The sequence below is a fragment of the Haliotis asinina genome, chromosome 6, assembly GCF_037392515.1.
Source record: "Haliotis asinina isolate JCU_RB_2024 chromosome 6, JCU_Hal_asi_v2, whole genome shotgun sequence".
In the NCBI taxonomy this organism is placed as follows: domain Eukaryota; kingdom Metazoa; phylum Mollusca; class Gastropoda; order Lepetellida; family Haliotidae; genus Haliotis; species Haliotis asinina.
This window is the reverse complement of record NC_090285.1, coordinates 37,892,914-37,909,397: the sequence shown is the minus strand read 5'-3', so window position 1 is coordinate 37,909,397 and position 16,484 is coordinate 37,892,914. Positions and strand designations below refer to the sequence as shown.

General features: G+C 41.7%; 1 protein-coding gene across 2 annotated transcripts in view; it reads right to left on the bottom strand.

Moving 5' to 3' along the window:
* Nucleotides 1-16,484, bottom strand: part of LOC137287596 (adhesion G protein-coupled receptor L4-like) — a 46,232-nt gene that overhangs the window by 23,513 nt on the left and 6,235 nt on the right. Inside the window, exons 2-15 of one of the 2 annotated variants that reach the window (XM_067819968.1) lie at nucleotides 13,073-13,162; nucleotides 12,428-12,520; nucleotides 11,457-11,561; nucleotides 8,882-8,965; nucleotides 8,252-8,476; nucleotides 7,853-8,068; nucleotides 6,489-6,623; nucleotides 5,902-6,144; nucleotides 5,503-5,718; nucleotides 4,544-4,678; nucleotides 3,982-4,080; nucleotides 3,286-3,380; nucleotides 2,601-2,792; nucleotides 773-847 (exon numbers count right to left, since the gene is read on the bottom strand). In XM_067819968.1, coding sequence (XP_067676069.1) covers nucleotides 773-847; nucleotides 2,601-2,792; nucleotides 3,286-3,380; nucleotides 3,982-4,080; nucleotides 4,544-4,678; nucleotides 5,503-5,718; nucleotides 5,902-6,144; nucleotides 6,489-6,623; nucleotides 7,853-8,068; nucleotides 8,252-8,476; nucleotides 8,882-8,965; nucleotides 11,457-11,561; nucleotides 12,428-12,520; nucleotides 13,073-13,139 — 1,980 coding nt within the window. In that variant the 5' untranslated portion in view covers nucleotides 13,140-13,162. The remainder of the gene's footprint in view (nucleotides 1-772; nucleotides 848-2,600; nucleotides 2,793-3,285; nucleotides 3,381-3,981; nucleotides 4,081-4,543; nucleotides 4,679-5,502; nucleotides 5,719-5,901; nucleotides 6,145-6,488; nucleotides 6,624-7,852; nucleotides 8,069-8,251; nucleotides 8,477-8,881; nucleotides 8,966-11,456; nucleotides 11,562-12,427; nucleotides 12,521-13,072; nucleotides 13,163-16,484) is intronic. The other variant, XM_067819969.1, reaches the window with a different exon arrangement.

Genomic DNA, 16,484 nt, shown 5'->3' with positions numbered 1-16,484 from the left:
AGTGTAACCACAGACAAATCATAGAATCATTGTTTTCAGAAATGGAGGTATACTTTCCAAGCATGAAAAATAGAGCATTAAAACGATAAATCTTGAACCTGTAACCTGTTACAAGTACCTGGGTATCGTGTTTCATCAAGATTCAAATGGACAAAAGCCTGTAAAACTTTGGCTATGCAGCAGTAAAGTTTTGGAACCAATGTTAATTTGCTTAAATAACATTAGACATACTGATCTTGAAACTGCCTGTGAAAATCTTCCTCAAAAGATTTCTAGGGGTGGGTAAACATGCTACAAACAAAGCTATTCTTGGAGAGACCGGGCGACACTGTTATTCATAAAAACACAGATAAACCTTTTAAAATATTGTATTGTCACAAGTTACTATATTTCCCAATGGGAACCAGAGCAACGGTGACTATACATTTATACACAAGATGGTTGTTTCTACATCCGTTCCTTTAGGGTGAACACCTTGTCTACCGAGGTACCCCACACCTTTGTACCAAGGTACCATACACATGTCTACTAAGGTACCATTATTTTTCAAACGTAAGCTAAGATTAGTTGACAACAATATGTGCCTAGCATAAAAACGTACTGGGAACTGATCTGAAGCCATCATATCCAGAGATCAGTTGCACATTCTGTCACTGAGCTTGTCACGTATTACTAGGCACGTTTGTGACGTCATATACATCTGTGCAAATTGGCATGCGTGTCCTGGCATTCATTATCACCCATTTTGTCCCTATAAAAATTATATACTTACTCTTTTCTTAACTTGCTGCCAGTCCTCTTTGCTGGTGTCAACAGACAGGATGTTGTCAACCACATTAAGAAAGGACTGAAAGTAAAAATCATTAACAAACGTTATGCTACTTCAAAGACATGGACTGTCTTCGTCTGAGTGAGTGATTGGGTGATTGAGTGAATGATTGAGTGATTGAGTGTGTGAATGAGTGAGTGAGTGAGTGAGTTTTAGCTGTTAATTCCCAGAAGCACTGATGTTCTAAGCAGTTTTCCCACCTGAGGCGCAATTGTTCAGCACACTAAGTGTGAAATGTATTCATTCAGTATAACAATGGATGCGAAGAGCATTCAAAATGGGTATAGTAGCAAGTGTGGTTAGCTTTACGGCTTTACAATGAAGGATTACTTGTATTCTGTCACTATGACAGAATTCACAATTCATTTTGCTGTTACCCTTGACTAAAGCTGGGACAATGGTGTTGTATAACCGACACTCTCAGCCGAACTGCAAACATATATCCTCTGGGTTCGAATCCCAGTTATTCCTTGGTTTCTATTCTCGGTTTGTCAGCACCAAACTCCTTGCTAGTGGGTTTAACCAAATCTGGTGATGTAACTGAAAACACTTCCCGACCCGAGTTTATCCAGCCTTGCCAGTTTACAAAATGATTAAGTAAGTTTTGTGAGTTGTAAACCAAATGGAATGACGGGATGTTTTTTTCTGATCCGCTATTGTTCATTCTATGAGCAAAAACTGACTTGTGACAAACTGTGTAATATCCACAAACATGACAACATCTGTTGAGGTTTATCAGAAACAGACAGACAACGCGTGTGTCCGTGCGGGACATTGCTCAATTCCGACTAACCATTATTGAGAGTGTCTGTCCTACTAAAAGTTTGGAAAGCTTAGATGATGTATGTAGATATTTGAAACACACAAAGAAGTGTTGGCACAAGGCAAGTCCGTGAGTCGAGCAACATGCAGATACAGAGAACAAGGATATGTTTAACCAGGGCTTGCGATAGGATCATCCAAACGAGTGGAAAAACCCGGGATCCTCAACAAAGCGTGAAGTCAACATGAATACAGTGTCTGATTTTATTAACTGCACATATATTTACAAGAATGCTCTAAGATTAAAATAGCTTACATCTGTACTAGAGCATAAACGCCACGCCTACTAAGGTACCCAAGAGGATATTAGCAGCATATATTTTACTACCAAGATATCCTACACCTTTGTAACAAGGTACCATACACAAGTCTACCAAGGTATCTTACACCGTACAGTAGAGTTACCAAACACTTCACTATTAAGGTACCATTACACCTTAATACCAACGTATTCTACACCTTACTATCGAGGTACCCTCACACATAAATGCCATGGTACCCTTCACCTTACTATCAAGGCACCCTTACACCTTACTTTCACAGTACATCTTACTGTTAAGGTATCCTTACACGTTACTGCAAATGTGCCCTAAACCTTGCTATCAAGGTACCCTTATACCTTACTACCAAGGTACACTACACCTTACTTTCACGGTGCACAATTAAGGTATCCTTACTAGAAAGATACCCTAAACCTTGCTATCAAGGTACCCTACACCGTACTTTCATGGAACACATTACTATCAATGTACCCTTACCCTGCTTCCTCTATACGACAAAGTCGTATAGACACACCAGGGTAGGTTGTGAGGATATAGATACCTTTGTGTGCAGATACCTTAGTGGAAAGATACCTTCGTGTATCTGTGGATACAGGTATGCATAGCAACATGTGTACAGACACCTATATGTATAGATACAGGGTTTAAATCTCCACATGCACTCATACCTGTGCTGTAGGAATGTCCTCTACAATCGGAGAAGCTAATTTGTTCAGTGCAGTGGCCAGCGTGTCCACAAGGTCAATGGATTTGTCCAGATCTCCGGCGGTGGAGTCGTTGACCTTGGTAACCTCCTGCAGCTTCTCTAGCACATCACTGACCTTCTCGCTGGTCACAACTCCTTCGGCGATCGAAGCTACCTAAACACAAGAGGTAAAACAATGTTCACTTCTGTGTTCCTGTTAGTATGCTTGAACTGTTTCATTAAAAATAGAAGACTAGAAATGCTGAGTATCATCAGAAATATTCGAACAACTTCCTCTATCAGTGATCGCAGATACCAAAATACATGCGTTAGACGGACTCACAATTCTTGGTATATTGTTTTACGATTCCGTTGAAAATCAAAGATTTAGGAAATCGATGTGTATTGTTATGTAGATGTGATTTTTCACGAACCACAGCCGTTATCAGTGATTGGGGTGGGGTGGGGTGAGGTGGGGTGGGAGATGTGTGAACCAAGTCAGTAAGGCTGACCACCTGAAATGTTAGTCTCCTGTCTCAACAAGATGAGGAAGATTAGTTCTAACCTCTTCACTAGTTATCTGACAATGACAACGATCAACATGTAATCTTCACGCTACACTTTATCAAAGGTGTTGTTTGACAACGCATAGTGTAAACTTGACTGACCTCTTCCTCTATTTGGTCTATCTCCTCTCTCACGCAGGTTATGTAGTTTAATTCCTTCCACTCACCAGTGACGTCACAAACACGTCGAACGTCACCTTCAAGATTGTAAAGGTCATTGCGCAAACAGTTTATCTAAGTGTGTGGACTAATGCTAATTAAGCACGTTCAGGTATTGAAAGCAGTTTTTCAGGTAAATAGACAGAACTAAATTACGTTTCGAAACTCCACTGACACTTCACGTGCAACAGGTAAACTCCACACAGAATTTTACATGTTTTACTGAATTATTGTATTGTCATAAATCAAACATCTGACTCAATTTAGAGAAGGTCTTGCATATGTTCATGGAGTAATGGAGGTCTCAGCCTCAATGATCAGATATTCGGACAATATTAAAGCATTGTTCACTTGTACCAGCCGTTGCAAATCAACTGACGGGTTGAATCCCATGAACGTCCTTACTGTTACTTTTGGTACCCCTGCACCGTTTCGATTGTCCTGCCACTCGTTCTTCAAACTCCTTGTTAATCTGCACCAATCTTCTCGTTCAATACAAAACAGTCCAATGCACTAGTATGACGTTCTATATATATGTAACTCTCAATCAGGAAGGAACCGTACGTCGAACCATACATGTTGTAAACACGCAAAAGCCAAATGTCATCAGCCCTTTCCCAAACATCTCAACACACATACCTAGAAACCCCTCAGGACATAGCAGCACTATGGTCGTATTCCCGACAGTCTGAGGCCACGATGTTCCTCTGGAGTCTGTGATTTCAGGACACACCTTTTCTAAAAGCAGTGACATTGAATATAATACACCGAAACCACACGTACAAGAGAAATATATAATTTGTTGTTGTAGGATTGAGAGGATGTACTCTACAGGTCAGACAAACAAGGGAAATGTTACCCGCATGTTCTCAGTATTGTAACTGATCCTCTCAGTACCGACATATACACTGCTTCTGGATGTACATTTATTCCATATCAACAAAACAATTTGATATGTCGGCTTTTTGTTCGCCGCATTAAGCAATGGACCAGATTTATGACTGTCGAATTTGAGAAAAAAGTCGCTGTACAATCCAGTGATTGATATCATGAGTACTGGTACGCGCTCCTGGAACATGCATAAATAAATTCAGCTGGTCGAACCAACCTCTTGCAACAAGCATGGGTTCCTGAAAACTAACAGTCACTGGCTGATTTGAGAGGGAGTAAATGGATTTTGAAAAGGAGATATTATCATTACCATTGGGCTTGATGATAACAAGCGTTGCTGTTTCTGTACAGTTTGTCACACCACACATGTAGTTTCCAGGTGCATCAGTCGAGTTCAGCATCAGCCTCTCCATCCCTTCTCTCACTCTCAGGATTTTCAATTTGTCTGACAGAAAAAGACAGAGTTCTAAATGTTACCCACCAGAATGATTGCACTGTCATAGTGTTGGGCAATTGAGCGTTTTACAGCTGAAACGTTTTACTCGGAGAAAGAAATGTCTCCTCCCCCCCCCCCCCCTCCTCGTCCCCCCTTCACCTCCTTCAACACCCCAAATTAAACGTTGATACCTCAAACAGTTCATTTGATTTCTTCCATTTTTCTAAGCATGAAAACATGATAAAAGTATTTTGCAAATATAAAGAGTAAGTTCATGTTTTTAGTTCAAGGTTTTATAGCTTCATTGGCATTAATAATACAAAATTAGATAAAGATGAGTGAAGTGATTTTAAAGTTATGCTTTAAACACAAGCCCTACCCTTCAAAAAGACCAAGTCCAAATTGTTGCAATGATAACATATGCTGACCACATCAAACCCACAAAAGACACATCTACATGATGTGTACAGGTAGTATATCAACTCTGGTGAAGATTGTTCAAGTATTTGTGTTCCGGAAAGAATGGGAACGCCGTGGCCGACATCGGCAACGATCTCGACCGAAACTCATGTCAAAAACATCATGTCTCCCGATTCTTGAGGGTACAAGCAGCTGACATTTACGCATGTATATCTGTGTTCAAAATGTGAAACAGAAACATGTTGGCCATTGATGCCACAAGTTCAGAAATTTATAATTAGATATGTTTACTTGGCTTTTGAGTTATGTTACCATGATCAAACTAATATCAGCAGAAACAGTAAACCTGCTTTGGGATGTCCGTTAAAAAAGAACACCTCCAATTTTCTCTTGATCACACATTCAACACTGACCTATGATGGATCCACCTAGGCCACACCATTCTAGTCTTGCAGGGATCGTCTTTACAGCATCTGTGTTGGTCACCTTGCAGGTGAGGTTCTTCTGGTCACCTTCCAACAGGGACAGCGTAGACGGGAACAACGTCACAGTGGGATTTTCAAACACCTGCATTGAGAAGGGTATCTCCCTAGATGACTCATCCACTGTACCATTGCAGGAGTAGTTACCTAGAATATAGAGAAGTACATGACACATTTATTATTGGTCAGGATGGATGATACGTGCCAAATAAGGATTGTTTGGTAACCGAGCATTTACACATTATTTTCTCTGTTTTCTGATATACCTGTCCTCGAGGAAATGGAGGACTTTGAAAACACGCAAAACATTTGGACGTCTGTCTTACCTACCTCTATCGCGCCGCAAGATTGGAGTAAATCTTAGCTGAACAGAAAACGAGTCAGGTTGACGTCGAGTTTGGTAGAGTATTCTGTCAGAAGGTGAGATCAGGTTATCTCCTTTCTGGCAGGTAACAGTGAGATTTCTGGAAGGCACGAAGATACAGCTGACCTCTACGTCTGTTTCACCACTAATATACGTCTGGTCCGTCTGGTTGCACTTCCCTGTGATGTTCACTGGTTTAACACGGTTGTCTGTAAATAAATTCGGAAGACCAGCAAACTACAGTCTGAAACTTCGTTCAGAGACATTGGGAAATTGGAACACTAAGGTATGTTTTAGTTCTTTGACTTCTCACTCAGCATTATTCCAACTATATGGCGGGCATTTGACAAAGCGGAGGAGCAATCAGTACTAATGAAAACGTCACAAAGACTCCAAACCTTTGTGGTCGTTTTCGACATGCATGGCTCTCTGCATATATTTGGCTTCAGAGGGGCGCAACAACTAATTCAGGCAGACTGACCACCAGCTATTCGGGTCAGAACTAAAAACTCACGGAACCTTTGATAAGAATGTGTGGAGGTATTATCATTACCATCTGGCTTGATGATAACAAGCGTTGCTGTTTCTGTACAGTTTGTCACACCACACATGTAGTCTCCAGATGCGTCAGTCGAGTTCAGCATCAGCCTCTCCATCCCTTCTTTTACTCTCACGATTTTCGATTTGTCTGACAGAAAAAGACAGCGTTGTAACGGTTACCCACCAGAATAATTGCACCGTCACAGTGTTGAGCAATGTAACACATACCACTGTATGCAGACATAGTAATTGTAAGCTCTGATAGTTCCTGCAGACCTCAATCGTTGTATTAACGTTTTACAGCTGAAACGTTTTACTCGTACAAAGAGATGTTACACACACACACACACACACACACACACACCTCCCCCAATTAAACGTTGATACCTCAAACAGTTCATTTGATTTCTTCCATGTCTCCAAGTAACATGACAAGAAAGAATGACACACCTCTGACACGACAAACCTATTTTGCAAATATAAAGAGAAAGTTCATGTTTTGTAGTTCAACGTTTTATAGATTTGTTGGCATTAATAATACAAAATTAGACGAAGATGAGTGAAGTGATATTAGAGTTATGTTCCAAACACAAGCTCTACCCTTCAAAAGACCAAGTCCAAATTGTTGCAATGAAAACAGAACAAAATATAATTGAAAAGCATCAAACCCCCAAAAGACACATATACATGATATAGATGGGCAGTATAGCAACTCTGGTGAAGACTGTTCAAGTAGGTTTGTTCCGGAAGAATGGGAACGCCGTGGCCGACCTCGACCGAAACTCAATCAAAACCATTATGTCTCCCGACCTTTCGGGATCCAAGCAGTTAATATTTACACATGTACATCTATGCTCAAAATGTGAAACAGACACGTGTTGGCCATTAATGCCACATGTGTAGAAATGTTATGCACTCTTTTTATTTGACACGTTTACTTGGCTACTGAGTTCTGTTACCCTGCTCAAATTAATATCAGCAGAAGCAGTAAACCCGCTTTGGGGTGTCCGTGATAAAAAAGAACAGTTCGATTGTACCTCAAAAGTAATGAAATAGAGACACCCAAGCCTGGACCTGGTCGACATAAAAAGAGATACTATTTTAACCGAGTGTCGAGTTTATGTACATACTCAAACACTGGATGTACGATGTCAAGTTTATGCTGAAGTTAAAGACTTATGTGACGACCTCTCCGCGGCCGAATGTAGATGCATCTGATAATCCATATTGTGGTGTTGCAGGAATATACATTCAGCTAAGACTAGGGTACTGGGTATATTACGGATTATGTGTCTGGACGTAATTTTAGATGGGACAGTATACAGTTTCAGTCATATTTCAATTTCATTTCCTCTTGATCACATATTCAACACTGACCTATGATGGATCCACCTGGGCCACACCATTCTAGTCTTGCAGGGATCGTCCTCACAGCACCTGTGTTGGTAACCTTGCAGGTAAGGTTCTTCTGGTCACCTTCTAAGAGGAACCATATAGGCGGTAACAGCGTCACAGTGGGATTTTCAAACACCTGCATTGAGAAGGGTATCTCCCTAGATGACTCATCCACTGTACCATTGCAGGAGTAGTTACCTAGAATATAGAGAAGTACATGACACATTTATTATTGGTCAGGATGGATGATACGTGCCAAATAAGGACTGTTTGGTAACCGAGCATTTATACATTATTTTCTCTGTTTTCTGATATACCTGTCCTCGAGGAAATGGAGGACTTTGAAAAGACACAAAACATTTGGACATCTGTCTTACCTACCTCTATCGCGCCGCAAGATTGGAGTAAATCTTAGCTGAACAGAAAACGAGTCAGGTTGACGTCGAGTTTGGTAGAGTATTCTGTCAGAAGGTGAGATCAGGTTATCTCCTTTCTGGCAGGTAACAGTGAGATTTCTGGAAGGCACGAAGATACAGCTGACCTCTACGTCTGTTTCGCCACTAATATACGTCTGGTCCGTCTGGTTGCACATCCCCGTGATGTTCACTGAAACAAAATAGTTTGAACTGGCATATTATGGCATACAGCAACACAATCAGCCACACTGATCGCCAGTTGATTGTCTCTTGAGTTGGTGAAAATTAGCAACTCACGGGATATTTTTTTTTCGTATCTTCATTACTCTGTGATGTTCACTGAAAAAAGATAGCGTGAATGTTGTTTAAGCCAACAGTCAGCAATATTCTGGTTTGACGCTCAGAAATCTAGATCCATGACATCAGGTGGGCAGTGCAGCGACCAATAACAATTCCTGTCCATTAATCCTCACAAATTCTCAGGTGATGTAAAGCGAGCAGTGTCTGTGTCTGTGTCTGTGACTGTGTGTGTTCCACTGTTTTCACCATATTTTCATTTTGCTATTCAGAAAAATACTTTTGAAAAGTTTCTCACCAGGAGTAACGACAGTTGTTGTAGTTGGCTTTGTTGTCGTTGAAGGAGATGTCGTTCTGATAGTTGTTGGGGGCGTGCAATTCCCTGTTAAATATGCAGAATCATGACACATCTATTTAATAGCGTTTTATTCTAGTATAATTTACGTACGTATATTAATCGTCCAAGGAGACCCTAACGTACTGTTATGCCGTTATGCACCTTATGAAACCTTCATTTTCAGCTACAATTAATGGGACGAAATTGTGCAAAACGTTCAGAAAACATATCTGCACGTGAAGATTTGTGCCATGGATGTATACGAATCAGGGATAATTGACATTGAAACATATACATCTGAAAAAAATATGAGCCAAATATATTATAGAAATAAATAACTCTGGCAGATGTCTCACATAAATCAACACACGTAAGGATTCGAGTTACAGGGTTGGATGGTCAGGCTCTATGATTTAGTGGACACATGTCATCGAATCTCAGTTTCGTAGATCGATGCCAGTGCTGCTGATCACTGGATTGTATGGTCCAGATTCCATTATGTACAGACCATATTATGGTGGTAAACACAAAAGAGCACACAGACACAATAAAAGAATAAAATTGTTTTATAGTTCAGTGTGCCTGGAAAGGAGATTCAGGATCAGATTCCACAGGATCAGATTCCACAGGACATGTTCTCGTCTAATAAATCATCAGGGGTGGTCTCATTTTTCAAAATAGCGGGAGGGCGAGAAGTGGAATATCCTAGACCTGTACTTTATGGACAAGAGACCGACACCTTTTAACATCTAGCTTGCTTTCATATTGCTTTCATCCTGGCAGAAAAAAACTCTGAACAAAGTAATGCGTTCCATTGGGCTCATGAGTGACTTGGTATGGTTTTACGGATTTCCTGGAATTCCTGGTTTTTATATAGTGCGCACAAAAAGTAGGGGATAATGAAAGGTAAAGACTAATAAAATCAAATAAATGTTTAATCACCGTCTGCAAGATATGTACATGTGCAGACGAGTAAGTCTATGAACTGTTGTTAACAAATTATGTTTGGTAATGATGCGTATGACCTTTGTGGACATTGTCAAGTTCGTAAGGGGCGGTAATCCAAATGTTACAGTCTCGAAATAGCGGGTAGGTCCACCATTAGCAGTCAGGCAAGCTTGACACCGACGTCTCATACTCCTAATGGGTCGATCAATGTCAGGTTGGGAATCCTATGCCATTCCTCTTGGATTGCCACGTCAAAAGTCTTGACATGGGTGAAGACGCCCCTGCAGTCGTCATCCAAGCATATCTCACACATGCTCGATGGGGGAGAGGTCTGGGGACAATGCTGGCCAAGGAAGAGTTTGGATTTGGTGTTGCTGGAGATGATCAAGGACAACACGAGCACGGTGAGCCCTGGCGTTATCATCCTGGAACACAAAACCTTGCCCGTGGCGACGTTCAAACGGCAAGACGTGTGGCGTAATGATGTTGTCATGGTAGTAGAGCCCAGTGACTCTCCCTTGGCAAACGTGCAGATCGATCCTACCAGTCATCGTGATCCCACCCCACACCATCACAGATCCACTTCCATGTCGATCGTGATTGTTGACGTTCCCCACGGCGACGCCAGACCCGATGACGACCGTCACTGAAGTTCAACGTGAACCTTGACTCGTCGCTAAACATAACGTGGGGCCACCGGCCATTGGTCCACTTGTGATGACCCTGACACCACTCTCTCCGGGTCTGCCTGTGTTTGGTCTGTTAGGGGCAAGGGAATGTAAGGTCGCCGTGATCGGAAGTTGGAAGCATGGAGACGGTTACGTATTGTCTGTGTCGAGGTGCGATTCCCGGTGACCTGTCTGTGTACTTGCTGCAGCTGTGTCGCATTTTGTCGACGATCGCGAAGGGCTCCGATGATGATCCGTCGGTCATCGTGTCTGGTGGTACTTCGTGGTCGGTCGGCTACTCGACCAGTTGCTTGGTAGCGTGCCCACAGCCGGCTGACGACAGACTGTGAAACTCCAAGCTGTACTGCAGTGTAGGCTTGTATTCTTCCGGCCTGAGCACCCCTATGCCTCTCAATCATTCGTCTTCTCGAAGTCTTTGCATTGTGCCCATTAGTGGAAAGACCGTAGGACGTGGTCAGAGAACAGCGTTTATAGCCATTATTGCACATGAGGCATTTTGCCAAATGCACGAGTGAAACATGGTGTCATTTTTTACGACCCACCCTGGTAAGTTTGGGCGCAACATTTCATAACCCTAGAACAGCCCGAGATCAAACTGCATCATGATAGGGTTGCCCAGTGATTGTTCTCAAACATGTCTAAAGTAATCAGAGGCGTATACATTCCTGTGGTGTAGTCACTGATTTCAACTTCAATATCCCCTACTTTTTGTGAGCAGTATATTCAAAAAAATATAACGACCAGGAACTCCAGGGGAGACTTTACACACAGTGCCCTCTTGAGGAAAACCGCGGTTTCGATGTGACTAGAGAACGCTTTAACCACGGGTTTACCACAAAGTCATACTCTAAATGTGACAGTTTCTCTTATTTGTCTCTTCTATTGTTAAACAAACTTACCACATGGAATCTCATCGCTCCCGTCCCCACAGTCGTCGTTTCCATTACACACGAGCGACGAATCAATAGGGGTGGAATTCCGGCACATGAAATACCCAATTTCGGCTGGAACCATTATGCAGACAGGAAAGTGAATTTTTCTCCACTGGAAAGATCTATTGCATTTTATAAACACTGAAGGCAATGTCATATATAGACACTCTCAAATACAACCCCACTAAGGCCAATAATAAGGGAATGTATTAAACGTATTTAAGCGTACAAAAGTCGATTAAGTTTGTGTTGAAAGAGCTCCTTCTGGCGGTTAAAAAGTGGAAGGAGGTGAATTCAAAGGATGTGGACGATGTTGCTGTGGTCACTCTTGGCCTTCCACTTCTGGGACGGTCTTGGGTCAAATTGAAGCGGGTATATCGAAGCAATAGTCGTGCTGTGGTGAATTTCGCAATGAAGCATTGTTCTAGTCGATGTCTCTACTCGTGTTCCCAGACACACTGCACGTGCATTGGGTGAATAACGTTCTCTGCATACACTTTATTTTCTCTGACAAACGTCTACAAACACATTATTGGGATGCGTTTGTCGGCAATAGACAACAACCACGACATAACTCAAACAAAGGAATGGCCTTAATGAAGACTGCTGTCAAAATATATCGAAATGTACTGCTGAAAACAACTAAGCATTTCTTGTTTCGAAGAGTGTACATCGTCACAACATCACTTCATAAAATAATTTCGCGTTTGTTTTCAGTAATTCGTCAAATTAACATAATATCCTGCGCGGTCCCTTCTGGAATGAGTGAGTTTACACCTCTTTCAGCATTATTTCAGTGATATCAAGGCAAGGGATACCAGAAAGGGGCTCTACATATAGTACCCTTGTTATGGAATCGAACTCTTGTCGGGCGAGCACACTAACCGCCAGACTACCCTACCGCCCCTTATCTCTGGATTAATGTGTAGAATACTTACAACAGTTGTTCTCATCACTCGAGTCATCACAATCTTGATATCCGTCGCACAGAACACTCTGTTGTTCACAATGTGTGTCCGAGCACTGGAACTCTGCAAATATGTTGACAAATACACGTTATGCTAAACTGGAGTGAGGGAGCCAGACAAGATTTAACTCAGCAGGCTGCCGTTAAGGTAAAATTAATACATATGTACTTATTTTGCCTCGATCAAACGACGTCAGTATAACCATGCCAACAGCAACAAGAAATCAAAACAAGGTGACACGCAACATCCGTGCATCCACAGTCTCTTATTGCCATTTGACATTCAGATCCAAGATCACAAAATAAGGTTCTAATTCGATTTCATAACCCTAGCCTCGAGGTTTAATTCAACACCCTCTCAAAATGTTTCACCTTCGTTGGTTTTTATTGCGGCAGAAACATCAGCAGCAGTAAGAAGATCAGGATCTACATTCCAGCATTACTCAAAGATGAAAAAAGAACAGGTCAAGGCCTTTAATGAACAACGTTTTTAAACACTAGCGTTGCATTCACGCCTCTGGAGGAGCTTGAATGTGCCTCTTTATTAAAGATAACGAAATGAATGAATGAATGAATGAATGAACAGGAGAGAGAAAACACGTCAATTAAAACTTACCCAAGGACTGAACTGACCCAACATGACAGATAGCGATAGCCACTAGACACGAGTAGTAGGGACACATGTCAGGCTAACCTGAAAGGAGATCTATAAAGTGGTGAAAGTCAACACTAGAGAACAATATTCAAGTTAGATCATGTAGGTTGTCGCCACCTTTATTGCCGATTTACTCGTAAACTATTTTCATTTATTATATCAGAATTAGTTCATGCTTTTGAAAATGCTCTGTTCGTGTCAATTATAACTTTATGATATCAGTTAAAATCAGTCTATAACAAATGAATGAAATGAAACAATCAAATCACCAGTACAGCGTTTCGAGGTAGGGGTTTGACTATACACTAACACCACGGGTCATCCCTAAAATTGTAAGATGTGTAAATCCAGCTGATCAAGTTCTACCCAGAATACATTATCTCCTATGTTGAAATCTCAAAATAAACATATTATTGTGGGAAATTGTCAAAAACTTGCACTTATTATAAAAAAACATTATAACAACATAAAGCAAAGTTTAATAGAATTATGTCCTATTATTGGGAGAAATATTCAGTGTTTAAGGACGATCTGTCAACTTAACATAACTTTAAAATGTTGCAACACTACGCTTAGGTTGCAACTTGTGCCTCCAGTTTTGCCAATACTTCAACATCTCAGAGCTCTCCATCAAAGATGTCAAGAGGTTATAGTGATATTGGATGAGCACAGAATGAAACAACCCGGCTGTCATTCTTTCTATCTGCTTCACTGTTGGCTAAAATATCATGGAGCAGACATCAGTGGTCATATTTTCTATATATTACACGCCTGTAGCTTCTTCTTTCACATTGTTAAACTGTACATTCTCTTTGTGGAATCAACATAGTGATATTCGGTGAAAAAGTGGGATGAGTACTATGAAACAAAACAGTAGCCATTATTTTGAATTTAGCGAACATTTCAACTTCCTGCAGATATTTCCAACGTCTGACATCTTCCAACGTTATATAAACATCTAACAGTTCTAATAACATCACCCTCTGCCTCAAAGCATCTCCCACTGTCTGACAACATCTACATAGCTGAAACATCTCCACTGTCTGACAGTATGCCTCAACGCCTGACAACGTCTCCCACAGTCTGGCAAAACTTCCACTGTCTCAAAACATCTCCCGCTGTCTGACAACATCTAAACTGTATGACATATTCCACTGTCTGCACTGTTACAGCATCTCCCAATTTCTGACAACACCTCCACTGTCTGACAAATTCTCAACTGACAACACCTCCATTGTCTGACAAAATATCCCACTCTCTCAAAACATCCCAAATGTCTGACAACATATCAAAATGTGTGACAACATCTCCCTCTTAAAATCTCTCCCGCTTCCTGACATTTCCCTCTGTCTGGTAACATCTCCCACTGTCTGAAACATCCCCACTATCTGACAACTTCTCCCATTGTCTGACAACATCTCCTACTCTGTTTCCACTGTCTCAAAAATCTCCTTGGGTCAGACATCTCTCACTGCCTGACAACATCTCCCACTGTCTGACAACACTTCCCACTGCCTGACAACAACTCCATTCCCTGACAACATTTCCCACTGCCTGACAACATTTGAACTACCGTCAACATATCCATCGTCTGACAATATGTCTCCAACTGCATGAAAACACTCACCTCTGTCTGACAACAACCCCACTGTCTTACAATATCGCCACCTTATAACAATAAGTTCCAGTGTCTGACAACATCTCAAATGTCTAGCATTTTTCTCCTCTTCCTGACAGCATCTCCACTGTCTGAAGAATCTCCCACTGCCTGACATCTCTCACTGTCTGATAACGTCCCCACTCTGAGTCAAATCTCCCATTTGTCTGACATCTCTACTGTCTGTCAACATCTCCACGGTCTTGAAAAACATCTCCTACTCTCAAACTACATCTCGCCATGTCTGAAAACACCTGTACTGTAACATCTGCCAATGTGTGGGAACATCTTCACTGTCCATCTCTACTGTCGGACAACATCTCCAAAGGCCTGACGCCCTCACCATTGTTTGACATCTCCCACTAGCTGACAACATTTCCAAACATATGACAACGTCCCCAAATGCCTGATACCATCTCCACTGTCTCACATTTCACACTGTCTGACAACATTTCTACTGTCTTATGACATCTTCCAATGTCTGACAACATCTCCCACTGTCTGATAACATCCCTACTGTCTTAAAGATTTCTAATTCCCTGGCACCTCAACTCCTTGACAACACCTCCGACTGTCTGAATACATCTCCCACTGCCTGACATCTCCCTGTGTTACAACATCTCCCAATCTCTGACACTCCACGCTGCCTGACAGCATCTCATCTGTTTGAGAACAATTCCCACTTTATACCAGAATCTCCCAGTGTCCACATCTCCCACTATCTAAAAACATCTCCCAAAACCTGACAACATCTAACACTTTGTCACAACTTCTAAATCGTTTGAAACATCTCCTACTGTCTGACATCTCCCACCATCTGAAAATATGTCTGGCAACATCTTCACTGTCTGACAACTCATCCAAATGTCTGAAAGCATCTCCCACTGTCTGACAATATTTCACATCTACATTGTCTGACAACACCTCCCACTGGCTGACATCTCCTCAACCTGAAAACATCTCCCGATGACATCTCCACTATCTGCTGTCGGACAACACTTTCAAGTACCTGACACCATGTCCACTGACTGAAATTTCTGCTATTTTATGACATCACCCGCTATCTGCCAATATTTCCCATTGCCTGACAATAACTCTATTGTCTGACAAAATCTCCCACTGTTTCACCTCTCCAGGGGTTGATACCATCTTGATCCGTCTGAAAAGGTCTCCAAATGCCTGACATGACCAATGTCTGACAATATCTCCCACTGTCTTATAACATCTCCCACTGTCTGATGACATCTCCACTGTCTGAAAACATCACCAACTCCCTAACAACATCCACCACTCTCTGACAACCTTTTTCTAAATACATCTCCCACTGCCTGACATTTCCCTGTCTAATAACATTACCCTATGTCTGACAACATATCCCGCTGTCTGACTTCACCAGTATCTGATAACGTCTCCCACGATCTGAAAAAGTCTCCCAAATGCCTGACAAGATGACCCATGTCTGACAACATCTCCTACTGTCTGAAAACATCTCCAACTCCCGGACATCCACCACTCTTTGACAACCCCTCCCGCTTTTTAAATAAATCTCCCACTACCTGATATCCCCCTGACTAACAACATTACCCTATGTCTGACAACATCTAGCACTCTCCGACAACATCTCTCAATGTCTGACAACATCTCCACTGAATGACAACATCTCCACCGAAATATATCATCTCCCACTGTCTGACAATATCTATCATTGTCTGACAT